This window comes from Salvelinus sp. IW2-2015, linkage group LG10 (assembly GCF_002910315.2).
Source record: "Salvelinus sp. IW2-2015 linkage group LG10, ASM291031v2, whole genome shotgun sequence".
NCBI lineage: Eukaryota > Metazoa > Chordata > Actinopteri > Salmoniformes > Salmonidae > Salvelinus > Salvelinus sp. IW2-2015.
The window spans coordinates 17,617,015-17,631,034 of NC_036850.1; the positions used below are offsets into that span (position 1 = coordinate 17,617,015).

The following is a 14,020-nucleotide window of genomic DNA, read 5'->3' on the forward strand; positions in this document are numbered from 1 at the left end:
TGGCCATAGTGGAGTTTGGAGTGTGACTGTTTGAGGTTGTGGACAGGTGTCTTTTATACTGATAACATGTTCAAACAGGTGCCATTAATACAGGTAACGAGTGGAGGACAGAGGAGCTCTTAAAGAAGAAGTTACAGGTCTGTGAGAGCCAGAAATCTTGCTTGTTTGTAGGTGACCAAATACTTATTTTCCACCATAATTTGCAAATAAATTCATAAAAAATCCTACAATGTGATTTTCTGGATTCTTTTCTTCATATCTTTTTAAGTGGGAGAACTTGCACAATTGGTGGCTGACTAAATACTTTTTTGCCCCACTGTATATATATACAGGGATGTATTTGATAAAACGTCCTTTTTTTGTGTGTTGTAGTCCATGCTGATTTTCATAATCAGCGGTCTGGTGATCCTGGCATACTGCTCCCAGGTTAGTGAGTTAATACCCCCCTTATGAACACACAATCTACAATTAAAGACATTCTTTTCCAGCAGTACTCATCCTAGTGACCCTGTGCTGTTTGTCTAGGTCAGTAATGAGAGCACCTACCAGGAGGTGGTGCGGGCCTCGTGTGGGAAGGTCACCGGGGTAATCTGTGAGGTGGGCATCGCCGTCTACACCTTCGGCACCTGCATCGCCTTCTTTATCGTCATTGGAGACCAGCTGGACCGCTGTGAGTGTTTCTCACGCATAGATAATGAACATGTGTACACACACACACATTTTAAAGTACTTTATTTGAATCCACAAATCACATTACAGTCGAAGAATTAAAAAGGACACGGATATCTGGACAATTATGGATGCATTTACTTGAAAAGCAGTGCAGATGCAAAGTTTGGTAACAGAATGACGGCACTCGGTTACTAAACTTTGCATCTGCCACTGTTCTTCAGATAAATGTGTTTTTGGAAATTGTTAAAAGTAGGCCTTGTGCATATAGTTTTCAGGGTTGTTTAACTTTGCAATCATTGTTTTTTGTTTGACATTTTAAAGTGAAAAATCTAAGTCTTCGCATCACTTTGTTACTGTAGAATTGCCCACCAACTTCTCCAAACCGCTAAGCTGCCCATGACAGCTGACACACAAGGGGCTGATATTTCAGCAACTTGTCAGCAAAGGTCTGCTCTATGTAGGAGTCAAAAGAGTAACCCACTTGCAGAATGAGCTCCTCCCCCACAACAACAGTGTCTGGCATATTCTGTATACAAGAAAACACATCAACATCAAACCAGCCTCCTCTGATGAGACTGTTTGTGAATAAGCACTGGTGATGTTACTGTCTGTCTCACCTCACTAGCTATCAGGTCAATGAGGCGGTCATGTATAAGTCCTTGAATGAACGGCAACCATTAACAACATGCCATAGACTCCATTACGTTTGACTTGTGTAAAATACAATACAGATCATGGTTTGCAGGGTACCGGAGTTTCACTCAAAGTTGCAGATTGTAGCATTGGCTAGCCTTTTTCACTAGGTTTCCGTTTCCTTTATACCTTCAAAAAAGGTTGGAAAGCCACCTTAGGTCAGTCTCAGATGGACTGACCCTGCTATCAGATAGCCAACACTATAACAATTCCACTTTAAATAAGACGGTAGTCAATGGAATGTTTTGTTTGCTCTGCTGCCTTTCCTCTATTTCTCTCACTTCCTCTACTCACTATCTTTGTCTTTCTGTAGTGATAGCTGCAATAGCTCATTTGCCAGACGGTGTGGTCGGTGGTCACTGGTACATTGACCGTAAGTTCACCATTTGTGCGACTGCTGTCCTGTTCATTCTGCCTCTCTCCATCCCCAAAGAGATTGGCTTCCAGAAATACGCCAGGTATGCGTATACTAAGTATACCTTCCCACACCACCCTTTAGTCTACAACTGATGATTGAATTAGAATTTGAAGCCTGCTTTGTATCAGTAGGCTACATGAACTCAGGTCAGTCTGATAGTACAGTTCTCCCGTTTTTAGTGCGCTGAGTGTTGTTGGCACCTGGTATGTCACCATTGTGGTTATACTGAAATACATCTGGCCTGATAAAGAGATGACGCCCGGCTACATTCCAACCAGGTAAGCTAACTGAACTACAGTACCAGTCAAAAGTTTGGACACACCTACTCATTCCAGGGTTTTTCTTTATTTGTACTATTTTCAACATTGTAGAATAATAGTGAAGACATCAAAACTATGAAATAACACATATGGAATCATGTAGTAACAAAAAAGTGTTACTAATCAAAATATATGTTTCTTCTTCAAAGTAGCCACCCTTTGCCTTGATGACAGCTTTGCACACTCTTGGCATTCTCTCAACCAGCTTAATGAGGTAGTCACATGGAATGCATTTCAATTAACAGGTGTGCCTTCTTAAAAGTTCATTTGTGGAATTTCTTTCCTTCTTAATGCGTTTGAGCCAATCAGTTGTGATGTGACAAGGTAGGGTTGGTATACAGAAGATATCCCTATTTGGTAAAAGACCAAGTCCATATTATGGCAAGAACCGATCAAATAAGCAAAGAGAAACGACAGTCCATCATTACTTTAAGACATGAAGGTCAGTCAAACTGGAAAATTTCAATAACTTTTTTCAAGAAGTGCAGTCGCAAAAACCATCAAGCRCTATGATGAAACTGACTCTTATGAGGACCGCCACAGGAAAGGAAGACACAAAGTTACCTCTGCTGCAGAGGATAAGTTCATTAGAGTTAACTGTACCTCATATTGCAGCCCAAATAAATGCGTCACAGAGTTCAAGTAACCGACACATCTCAACATCAACTGTTCAGAGGAGACTGCGTGAATCAGGCCTTCATGATCAAATTGCTGCAAAGAAACCACTACTAAAGGACACCAATAAGAAGAAGAGCCTTGCTTGGGCCAAGAAACATGAACAATGGACATTAGACCTGTGGAAATCTGTCCTTTGGTCTGATGAGTCCAAATTTGATGATATCCACATGTGTGGTTCCTGAAGTGTGGAGGAGGTGTGATGGTGTGGGGGTGCTTTGCTGGTGACACTGTCTGTGATTTATTTGCAATTCTAGGCACACTTAACCAGCATGGCTACCACAGCATTCTGCAGCGATACACCATCCCATCTGCTTTGCGCTTAGTGGGACTATCATTTGTTTTTCAACAGGACAATGATCCAAATATACCTCCAGGCTGTGTAATTGTTATTTGACCAATTAGAGTGATGGAGTGCTGCATCAGATGCCCTGGCCTCCACAAGCTCCCGACCTCAACCCAATTGAGATGGTTTTGGATGAGTTGGACCACAGAGTGAAGGAAAAGCAGCCAACAAGTGCTCAGCATATGTGGGACCACCTTCAAGACTGTTGGAAAACCATTTCTCATTAAGCTGTTTGAGAGAATGCCAAGAGTGTGCAAAGCTGTCATCAAGGCAAAGGGTCGCTACTTTGAAGAATATAAAATATATTTAGATTTGTTTAACAATTTTTGGGGTTACTACATGATTCCATGTGTGTTATTTCATGGTGTTGATGTCTTCACTATTATTCTACAATGTAGAAAATAGTAAAAATAAAGAAAAACCCTTGAATGAGGAGGTGTGTCCGAACTTTTGACTGGTACTGTACATATACAATTCCCACTCATTCAGACCCGTTTCCTACACCCATGGTGCCAGACAGGACATAGAGTCCAGAAATGGCATTTCAGCCCACTGAAATGCACAGTCATTAAAGCACAGTCTACATCAAACTACTGTTCCCATCATGCTTTGTTTGTGTTAATCAGCCAGTGTGTCTGTTACAGCCCGTCCTCCTGGAGTGCAGTGTTGAACGCCATGCCCACCATATGCTTTGGCTTCCAGGTATCTGTCTGTGTTTGTGAGTGTGTATGAATGTGCAGGGGTGTGCACATGGGTATTTCTATTACTTGAATGCTTGAAGTTACTTACATCCTCTGACAATCTCTCTCTCTTTCTCACTTTCTTGAAAGTGTCATGTGAGCAGTGTGCCAGTGTTTAACAGCATGAGAAGAAGTGAACTCAAGCCCTGGGGAGGTGTGGTCACCGTCGGCATGATCATCTGCCTCTTTGTCTACACTGGCACAGGTGTGTGTGTGTTTGTGTGGCTCTATAGTCAGTTTTGAAGCATCAGTTTTTTTTTAATGACATTGCCCGTTTCTTGTGTCATTCGTTGATGTGTTAATAGTGCATACTCTCTGTGTCAGGTGTCTGTGGCTTTCTGTCATTTGGGTCTAACGTCAGTCAGGATGTGCTGATGTCATATCCTCCTAATGACATCGCCGTGGCGATTGCAAGGGCCTTCATCGTCATCTGTGTTATCACCTCCTATCCCATTTTACACTTCTGTGGCCGGTGAGACACTAACCTTACACTACAAATCACTGTGTGCCACCCATGCCATTTCAGTACTACATTGTTGTGTTGTGTAACCTGTTTCTTCAGGGCGGTGCTGGAGGGGCTATGGCTCCGTTTCCGCAGCGAGCAGGTGGAATTGTGTGTGAGGCGTGAGCGGAGACGCAGGGTGTTGCAGACGCTTGTGTGGTTCACGATCACACTCGTCCTCGCACTCTTCATCCCCGACATTGGCCGAGTCATCTCCCTCATTGGAGGCCTGGCAGCCTGCTTCATCTTTGTCTTCCCAGGTATGACCAGTGTGTCTGAGTCTGTGTGTGTGTGTTTATATCAGCAATAAGCATAATGCCTGTATATAATGTCTGCTCTTCCCTGCAGGTCTGTGTCTGATTCAGGCAAAACTCTCAGAAACAGAGGTCCGATCTGCTAGGTAAGACTAGACTCACTACCTGTACGTAATCTCCTCATGTGACTGTTACTGAACGCTGATCTTCTCTCTCCATAGCTGGCATGGGATGGTGGTCTACGGTGTCATCATGGTAACCATCGGCACTTTCGTCTTTGGCCAGACCACCGTCAATGCAATCTATCAAGACTTCATCCACTATCCGGACAGCCAATAGAATTCTGACCAGGAAGGAGGATGCAGGTCTATGCTGCTATTCTGAACTTTATTGACTTATATCAGGATGTGGAGGATCCAACACACACATGCAAACACACTCCCTCCTGTGACATCTCCTGCATGCCGCACGTCTTGTTGTCTCCCTGACGATGAAACCGCTCCATAGCAAGCACACGTGTCACCCATGGAGCGATGCTCTAGGATTGAACGAGAGTCCTGAGTGCAACCACTGACAATGATTCTTTTTTTTAAAGATTATGCAAATGCTATGTTGTTTTTATTACATTTTATTGTGGGAACAGTCCTCAGTGTTTTCGCCCCGTTGTGGGCTGCAGTACTAAATCCATCTTGACATTCTCAGCCCCTCCTTATGCCTTTCCCTGCTGGCCCAGCATACACCACTGCACTACAGGTGGCATCCCATCCCTCATGAAACTGGGCAGTGAGAGAGGGTACCTCTCTCTGATGGGTGTTGTTACTGATGAGTAATGAACATACTGTTTTAAGAGTGGCCAAACATTTCCATCCATTTTTATAGTAATTTTACAATTCCAATGATTGTGGTTTAAAGACGTATCCTTCAACTGTAGTTCTGAAACCTGTGTAATGTGGCAAGTGTATAATTTTAATCGATTTTGAATGCCTTTGAGATTTCAGAAGTCTGGGGTCTCAGGCTGATTCCTGTGGTTGAATGATTGTATTGGGCTTAGCTTTAAACAGACAGATATTTTAAATGTGCTTTACCGACAGAGAGAGATTAGCTATAGGCTACAGAAAGAGGTAAGGAACAAAAATCTATCATGTTCAAAGGGATTGTTCTTAAGGGCAGAAATTACTGTTTTACAATGACTTGAATGAGATTGGAAATGCTTGAAATTCAATTACTTTTTTATTGTTTTATAACTTGTATTCCATAATTGGAGCCAAGGGAAATAGTTTTTTCTGAACTGAACCAATTTAGTAATCTGGTTGAACAATAAGCAGTCTTATATTATCATGAATTCTCCTGTTATCAATCTACATTTTAATAAACATGATGGTTTTGTCATTGAATTCAGATTGTCATAGTTTTGTCCTAAATCCTCATGTTAGTAAAAACATATTGTCTTATCAGGTGAATAGCTACAGTATACATATCTCCCTGGCATATTACATCATTTATGCTGCAGCATACAATACATGGACTCACCCTGTGCTGTGCTCACTTGAACAGGAAGGTGGCGTGGCGGTCCTTTGTGGGCAAATTTTGTCATCCAAGTCTGCCATTTTCTGAATTTATGGTTCTTTCAAAACAACTGGGAACTCAGAAAAAAACTATGTAAAATCATGATGACGTCATTGATCTGCAGGTTGTAGCTCTAAAAAGAGGATGGATTTACAATTCCGAGTTGGATGACCATTCAAAACATACTTTCCCAGTCGGAGCTTATTTATTCCCGACTTCCCAGTTGTCTTGAACTCACGGAAGTCAAGTATTTGCAGTTCCGAGTTGTTTTGAGTGTGGAACAAATCATGCGTCATTGACAGCATGACCAATGTTGAATGTTTATCATTTTAAACTTGGAAAAGAGCCCCTTAATCCCAGAAGTGGAACCACACAGCCACTGATTCCTTACCAACACACTCATTGTTGAATTTGCGATTTACGTCCAGTGGCCGATGAGCACTGATACGTTTTATCTATTATTTCTCTTCATATGACAAGGATTTGCCAGTAGATTGTCAACTTGTTTCATAACTAAGAATTACTGTTAACATAACGTGATTTGACTTCATTTTATCTGTGACCAATGACCTTGAGCCTTCTTGGATGGGCACTTATGTAATTATGGCAGCACCCAAGGGACCAGAATTTAAGGTCTACCCTTAGACTTGGCGGTGACGTAGTGTCCCCATGAATGATAGAACAGGGCCAATCGTAACTCTCCATGTTTTCTGCTGGCTTGCCCCGCCACCACAGAAAGCACTGAGCTAGGCTGAAACACCTGCATGTTTGTGCTGCCTTCAAGAAAACAAGACCATGTTTGTATGTGGCTTTATTGACTATATATTTTTTTGCAAAAACGTGGGGCTTAAATGACAGGTCGCCACTGGTGGTGGAGACAATGTAAAAGAATTCTGCAATGATACACATTTTTCCATTGAGCTGGAAGAAAATGTAGCAGTTTCTAAGCTAATTTCCAGCAATTCTACACAGTGAGACAATTTTGCCATGACTAATGCCTTGCGCCTCTGCTCAAAAAAAAGTGTTCCAAATACCTGTTTTTATTTTCTGTCTGGTTTTTAATTGTTCTCAAACACGGCATTAATTGTGTTTAAAAATACCAATATTTTTCCTCCCCAAAGTCATTGCGGACCGCTGCAGTACCCCATTTGGAAAACGCATGGACTAGTCAAATGTGTTTATAAAACCCTTTTTATATCAGCAGATGTTAAAGTGCTATACAGAAACCCAGCTTAAAACACCAAACAAGCAATGCAGATGTAGGAAGCACTAGAGACATTGATGTATCCTGACTTTTGCAAGGACTACCTGTAAGTCTTGAAGCAACTAAAAATATATAGCTTAATTTCAGTTACACAGGAATCACTAGTCATGTCCAGTTAATCTCTGCTACACTGATTGGCCTGTTGTGTACTGAATCTTCAGTATAATGGCTGAGGAGATTTTTGGTGCTCAATCACCATCCCTGGAATTCACCACCATTATCTTTACATGTCTATGGAAGTCACTTAAGATTACATGGATGTTTTTACACATTCGGTAATTAATCATGTTCAATAAAAATAAAAAGCTCTTAAAATGATAATGAGATACAAATGGTTTCATAAAAAGCATTTATTAGAAAGACAAAGAATGTTAGATTATTTTAAAGTGCTGATTGGCCTTTTGGCTATTTGAGTTCCGTGGCATTTCAGCTCCCCCAAGTGGTGACAATTGAAAACCCRATACAAAAACTGCATGAGGAAATTCAAAAGGCAAATGATAGTTCTGATGCGACTAATAAGCTGCTAATCAGTTAGAAAGCCAACCAGAGTGATTGCACAGCATCACCAAAGGAAGATTTGACATGTGATGCATCTAAACATTTCTATAAGGCTATTAATATGCAGTTTGCTTCAAATAAAATTATAATGGCTTAGTCCGATTACTCTCCTGTCACCCCAACTCCAGAGTTGTGTTTTGATCTAATGAACTTACTTGGAGTGCAACAGAAACATTATATACGATCACAAAAACAAAACATTTGTTTACCCCTTTCCACCCAACCCTCCCTGAGAAAAATGGGCCATCATCCTGACCCACTAACAAGTTCCATTACAGACACTGGAAGCAGCCCCAGGAGCATGCTCAGTAGGGTTTGTTTGACAGGAAGGACTGGAACATGTCTAAGGCGGGGCCTGGAGCCCACTGCGGCACCATGTGACCAGCGCCCTGAAACAGAAGAYGGGATTAGAACGCAGCAGCCTCACCCCTGTTGCATCCACTAATCTTTATGAACATGTCTGTGGTGTGTTAATGAGTCTGAAGACAGTGAATCAATGCTAATGTGCTAACTAAGTAAGTAGTGCTTACCTTCACAGTCAGGAGGGTGAGGTTTCCATACTGCTCGTAGAAGCCGGCAATCTGGTCATCAGATATCCAGCTCTGGTACTTGGTGGTTGTCTGGAAAAGAAAGAAAACAGTCTTCACAATGCATGCCCTGTGAGTTACAAACATGCCAAATACCCTGCAAGCCAGCATCCAAATCTCTATGCCACATGACCCAAATACCAGTTTTCAAGAGCTTTACCTTCTGGTTGAGCTGCTCCACAAACCACTTATCTCCCAGGAAGTTGCAGGCCATGTCAGTGTCTCCGTTATAGACCAGTGCCCGGACACCCAGAGACAGCAGCTTCAGATACACATCCTTCACTGTCGGGTAGATGTTTGTGTACTGTCCTCCCACCACGTCACTACATAGAGTTATGGTAAAGATGTCCTTTTGTAGGTAGTTTACTGTTGTCAAGTTTTAGATGTCCCGTCACTGAATTTAGATTTCATGAGTGTTAGGGATGTGTGGGTACAAGTAATATACCTGCAGATGTCCCAGGGTGGAAGTGTATCAGGGATGTGTAGGGCTTTCCTCACATCACCCCGGTTGAGCCAGTTCATCTGAGCTGTGCTGTTAATGCAGGGAGGGACCTCACCCACAGGAGGAGTTTGGCCAGTGACGGACGGCACCTTCAGCAGCTACAGCGAGACACATTACTTACATAAAACACCAATATCTTCCCTCAACCACTTCAGAAGGGTTGTTCTCAAATTGTTTGAACACAAGACTAACAAAATCTAATGCCAGGATGGACTTGAACACTGTATTCCTCCATAGGGGGGCACTTACCTGGAAGGTGTCCCAGTGCTTCCTGTAGTTCCTGAAGAGGTGGCTCATGCTCCTCTCATAGGCTTTGGCCCCGACTCCACCCTCACAGTCCATGTAAAGTGCATACTCATTCAGCCCAGAATCATACACAATACTAAAGGCCTGGCTCAACTGAGAGAACAAGAATGAGTGAGAGGGAGAAACAAGTATCCATATATATGTTAAACCTGTGCATGTAATAGCTCAATTGTTGTATTTGATATATAATACTCCTTATCCGATTGTAAAAGTGTTTCCATGTGTACCAGTGTCTTGCAGGCCTCCTTGCTGTTGTTGAAAAAGTTACAGGTTCCCTTATCGCAGCAGTTTGTGTTCAGATCTGTCCACAGTCTGCAAGAGGATAGTTTACTTAAACGCATTGCAATTTCTTGTAACAGAAGCATCATACAAGCTTGGATTCAAATTGTGGGCCTTTCAAAAGGAATGATCCCTAGTCATGTAAACATAACTAAACAGTCTGGACCCACATGAGTGAATGTGTTGTGAGTTCTTACTGTTCTCCGAAGAGGCCGTGGTAGTAACCAAAGTAGATCAGAGACTGGTCATTCAGGGCATAGCTACTGAGGCCATTACCCACTGCAAAGCCCTGAAAAACACATTAAAGGAGTTCTTTATAACTGTCATACATATTGGATTCATACCATCCTCTCCTTGCCTTCTCTACATAATCATTGACAGGTGGTTGGATAGGCTTGAATTCCATTGCTTTTAACTTATGCTCAGTCTTTAGATTTTCAGAGAGCGTAAGAGTGTAATCCACTCAAAACAATCAAGTCGGTGTGTARATCAACTCACCTTGAAGTTAATCTTTGCGGTTCCTGTGGCCACACGCTGGCTGAGTGTCGGGGCATATATCCCACCATAACTCTCACCGATGATGAAGAACTCATTCTGTGTGAAGTTTGGAAACTTGGCAAAGAAACTCTGCAGAGCTAGGTAGTTGTCATCAGCCACCTAATAGTAAGGGGGAGAAATCAGTTACTATTACTTTAGTATTCAGTAAGGAGGAGTGAACTGCATGATTTCTGAGCCACTGTCAGTGGAGCACAACACTGGAACATTCAGATAGAAATACAGTGTGTATAACAGACATGCCTATGACAAGAGGTAAATAATTGTGTCTGATTTATTCAATGCATTCCACTCTCCCGAATGAGACCTTGATCTCACCTGGTCGTCGTCAGTTTTGTACTTCTGGTCATCAGAGTAGGAGTATCCCACACCTGCAGGGGACTCTAGGTACAGAACGTTGGCGATCCTGTTCCAGCTGAAATTATTCTCATACAGAGTGGCCCCATCATCATTCACCTGAGGGAGACAAAATGATGTTATTCTGTGGGACTCAGAATCACTGCATACAATAATGTTACACTGGGACACAGGCACACAAACTGAAATCACAGGTCCTGCTAAGCTCATGCTGAAAAGGTAACGTGTGGGATAACTAACATGGAAGGGGCCGTTCTCTGACAGAAAGCCATCCAGCGAGCTGCAGCCTGGCCCTCCATTCAGCCACAGGACAACAGGGTCCTTCAGTGGGTCCCTCTGTGAGGTCACAAACCTGGGGAAGCAGGGAGGTAGAGTGCCAGGTTAACAGGAGATAAGAGAGTACCCAAAGACACACTTGGTGCACTCCGCACTTAGTTCTAGACCCCAGGTACAACAGTGTCTGCTGATTATGTTTATGTGCGCGTACATGGACCTGTGTGTGTGTGTGTGTGGCCTATAGAACACTAGAATAAAAGTATGTCATGTGTTATTTTGTCAATCATTAACTTCTCATAGCTTATGGCAAAGGATGTTCTAGCTCTTAAACGTCTCAATGAAAGGTACAAGCTACAACACAATGCATGACCAATGCTGGAGGAAGTAGCAAAAGAGGAAGTATAAATAATCATCTAGTCCAGCTTCAGAAGCGTTCTCTTCTGCCTGTGTAACTTTCTATTTGAAGTGTTGTTAAACAAGCTTCAGTTGTCTCTGTAATAACTTCTGTATTCATTTACTATTGAGCAATAGTCAATCTTGTAAGTTTATTTGAAGACTTAAAAAGATAATACGGTTATTTATGCCATGCCTTGATTCATTTATTATTTTACCCATTTGGAATAAACCGATATATATAGATATTGTAGTAGTAAACTAATGTTGTGCACGAGCTGGAGTTTCTGAAAGCATCCCCAACCAAAACAAACACTAAGTTGTTAGTCAAGGTGGCGACGTATGCCGTTACTGATACTCACCAGTAATGGAGAAACTTTCCAGGGCTGGCTTTCAAATAGCCCGACCATTGCCGGTAGTTTGGTTTAAACGACATTCCCGGTAGTTCGGTTACCTCGTCAGGGGCGTAGTTAGCCCATGTAAGRCACGAAACAGCAAGGAAACACACCACCAAACTAACAAAAGACATGCTGGTCATGTCGAGGACGAAACTAGCCTAATGTGCCAACAATGTTGACCTCAAATGCTAAACTCGAAGTCATGTGTGCGGAACAATTGCCGTGTCCATGCCCTGTATTTGGAAGCACCACAGGTCATATGACTACTAACTGAGCTCTCTAGTCACGTGAYCGATCTTTTGTTTTGACGTTCATCACCCGATTGCGTTTCATTTGATAGGCTACATTTCTGCATTAATAATTACTGCTGGCGTCTCGGTTATATCAAGGACGGGCATTTCGATGTATTAGTTACTCAATATGTTAATCGGTCGAAATGCCAGCGCGTAGCAAAACAACTATGGCGAGCTCTGAATCATCGAGAAAAGTATAAAGCTGAAAATATTACAACTAGTCCTACCAAGAATTGGCTACATTTGCCAACATTGTTCCATCATGGCGTAACATTTAACATATCAACGTTTGATGTAACATGACAGTGAAGAATGTGAGGGTGGTATAATTAGGTGGCAATGTGTATTAGGTGGGTGAGTGTCAGAGAAAATGGTAGCCTATTAGTCGACCTGAGTTTTCAATAGGCCAGTAAAAGAGTAAAAACAAAAAAGACAAGTGAGTATCAGTCATGCGTTTTTATAAGGGTCTCTGGCAAAATATCCCAGATGCATGATTAAGGTTATGCATGTTAGGCAATCAAGAGTTAGACAATACATAGCCTAGGCCTACATTTAAGTTGAAATATGATCCATTGACTATTGCATGTTATACATTGACTATTATACCTTTTACATCAACAGTTAGACAATACATAGTTGTCTATGCATAGTCACTTTAATAACTACCTACATGTACACATTACCCCAATCCCTCGACACCTGTGCCCTCACACATTGACTCTGTACCGGTACTTCCTGTATATAGCCCTGCTATTGTTATTTACTGCTGTTCTTTAATCATTTGTTATTCTTATCTCTTACATTTTTGGGGGGTATTTTCTTAAAACTACATTGTTGGTTAAGGGCTTGTAAGTAAACATTTCACCTGTTGTATTCGGTGCATGTGACAAATAAAATGTGATTAGATTTGAATACACAGTGCTTRACTTGGGCAGGAGCTCACTGGAGCTGAGTACTTGCACCTCAATGTTACTACTGCTTGAGCTCCTGTACCTCTTATTTTATTTAACCTAGTCAGTTAAGAACAAATTCTTATTTACAATGACGGCCTACCGGGGAACAATGGGTTAACTGACTTGTTCAGGGGCAGAATTACAGATTTTTACCTTGTCAGCTCAGGGATTCAATCCAGCAACCTTTCGGTTACTGGCCCAATGCTCTAACCACTAGGCTACCTGCCGCCCCAAAATAKAATATTTTAGAATATCTTCTAGAATATTTGCTCAAAAGTATTGTGGAGCTCTTGCACCTAAATATAAAAGTACTGGCACCCAAAGTGATTACCAGCACCTATTTCAGTCCAAGTCAAGCACTAACAATACATAGCCTAAGCCCTAGGCCTAAATGGAAAAAGTTTCAATATGGTCCATTGGCTATTGAATGTTATACCTCAGTGTGTTTTCTGGTCTTATTAAAGTGTGCGTGTGCACTATTATTAAGCCCCTGGGTCTGTGTGTGACCTCTGGGGTTACGCTGTAGTGCTACAGAATCTCTCTCGTTGGCTGTGCTTGTTCTGTAGCCTGCGGAGAACTGAGACACAGTGACCCTTACTAACCCCCATCCCACTATCTTCCCTCTGTGTGTTACTGTGTCCATGTTTGAGTATGTGTGTATGTATCAGTATCTGACAGAATAGTGACACAGATCATGTACTTATATGTGATTGAATAGTGCCCTGCGTCTCTCTCTTTTCCCTCTCAGGCGACTCCGATCAGTGTCTCATTGATGCAAATGTGTAAAGGGGTGTGTCTTTGCCACTAGGATTTCACAGTCCTTTTCTACAYACCCTTCAATAATAGTACAATCATCACAGTCAGAAGAGGACAAGCCATCTGAGGCCTCCTAGCCAGCTGCTTAGACAGGGCATCCTCCAGCTTTCATTACCCCATGTGGTTAGCCATTCTTGCTGGCTGGGACTGAAATCCAGAAAAGATCCAGACATGATTACTGCTGCTTATGTCAGAGGACAAGTCACTCTTCTCTGATAAGGACACATATAAAGTTTTATGAGTGGAGATGTTTATGAGTTTCTTGTTAAATTGCCTTTCAATCCATTCTCTTAAATG

The 14,020-nt window shown here is 42.1% G+C and overlaps 2 protein-coding genes and 1 non-coding gene across 3 annotated transcripts in view; 2 read left to right on the forward strand and 1 right to left on the reverse strand.

The window, feature by feature from the left end:
* Window positions 1-6,014, forward strand: part of LOC111969420 (sodium-coupled neutral amino acid transporter 7) — a 16,220-nt gene extending 10,206 nt beyond the window's left edge. The window contains exons 3-12 of the mRNA XM_023995567.2: window positions 373-426; window positions 526-670; window positions 1,679-1,823; window positions 1,963-2,061; window positions 3,769-3,826; window positions 3,955-4,069; window positions 4,189-4,336; window positions 4,427-4,626; window positions 4,715-4,766; window positions 4,842-6,014. Coding sequence (XP_023851335.1) covers window positions 373-426; window positions 526-670; window positions 1,679-1,823; window positions 1,963-2,061; window positions 3,769-3,826; window positions 3,955-4,069; window positions 4,189-4,336; window positions 4,427-4,626; window positions 4,715-4,766; window positions 4,842-4,959 — 1,134 coding nt within the window. The 3' untranslated portion in view covers window positions 4,960-6,014. The remainder of the gene's footprint in view (window positions 1-372; window positions 427-525; window positions 671-1,678; window positions 1,824-1,962; window positions 2,062-3,768; window positions 3,827-3,954; window positions 4,070-4,188; window positions 4,337-4,426; window positions 4,627-4,714; window positions 4,767-4,841) is intronic.
* Window positions 6,015-7,785: 1,771 nt separating this feature from the next.
* LOC111969419 (lysosomal protective protein) lies at window positions 7,786-11,923 on the reverse strand. The gene is made up of 11 exons (XM_023995566.2): window positions 11,626-11,923; window positions 10,835-10,946; window positions 10,556-10,693; window positions 10,181-10,339; window positions 9,880-9,971; window positions 9,631-9,715; window positions 9,347-9,496; window positions 9,041-9,195; window positions 8,756-8,918; window positions 8,539-8,628; window positions 7,786-8,397 (listed from the first exon to the last, which is right to left on the reverse strand). The coding sequence occupies exons 1-11, from the start codon at window positions 11,799-11,801 to the stop codon at window positions 8,314-8,316; spliced, it is 1,404 nt and encodes a 467-aa protein (XP_023851334.1). The 5' UTR covers window positions 11,802-11,923; the 3' UTR covers window positions 7,786-8,313.
* A 1,457-nt stretch (window positions 11,924-13,380) lies between these two features.
* On the forward strand, window positions 13,381-13,495 carry LOC111969598 (small nucleolar RNA SNORA76). Its single transcript, XR_002878019.1, has one exon. It is a non-coding gene; the product is annotated as a small nucleolar RNA SNORA76 (small nucleolar RNA).
* Window positions 13,496-14,020: the final 525 nt, after the last annotated feature.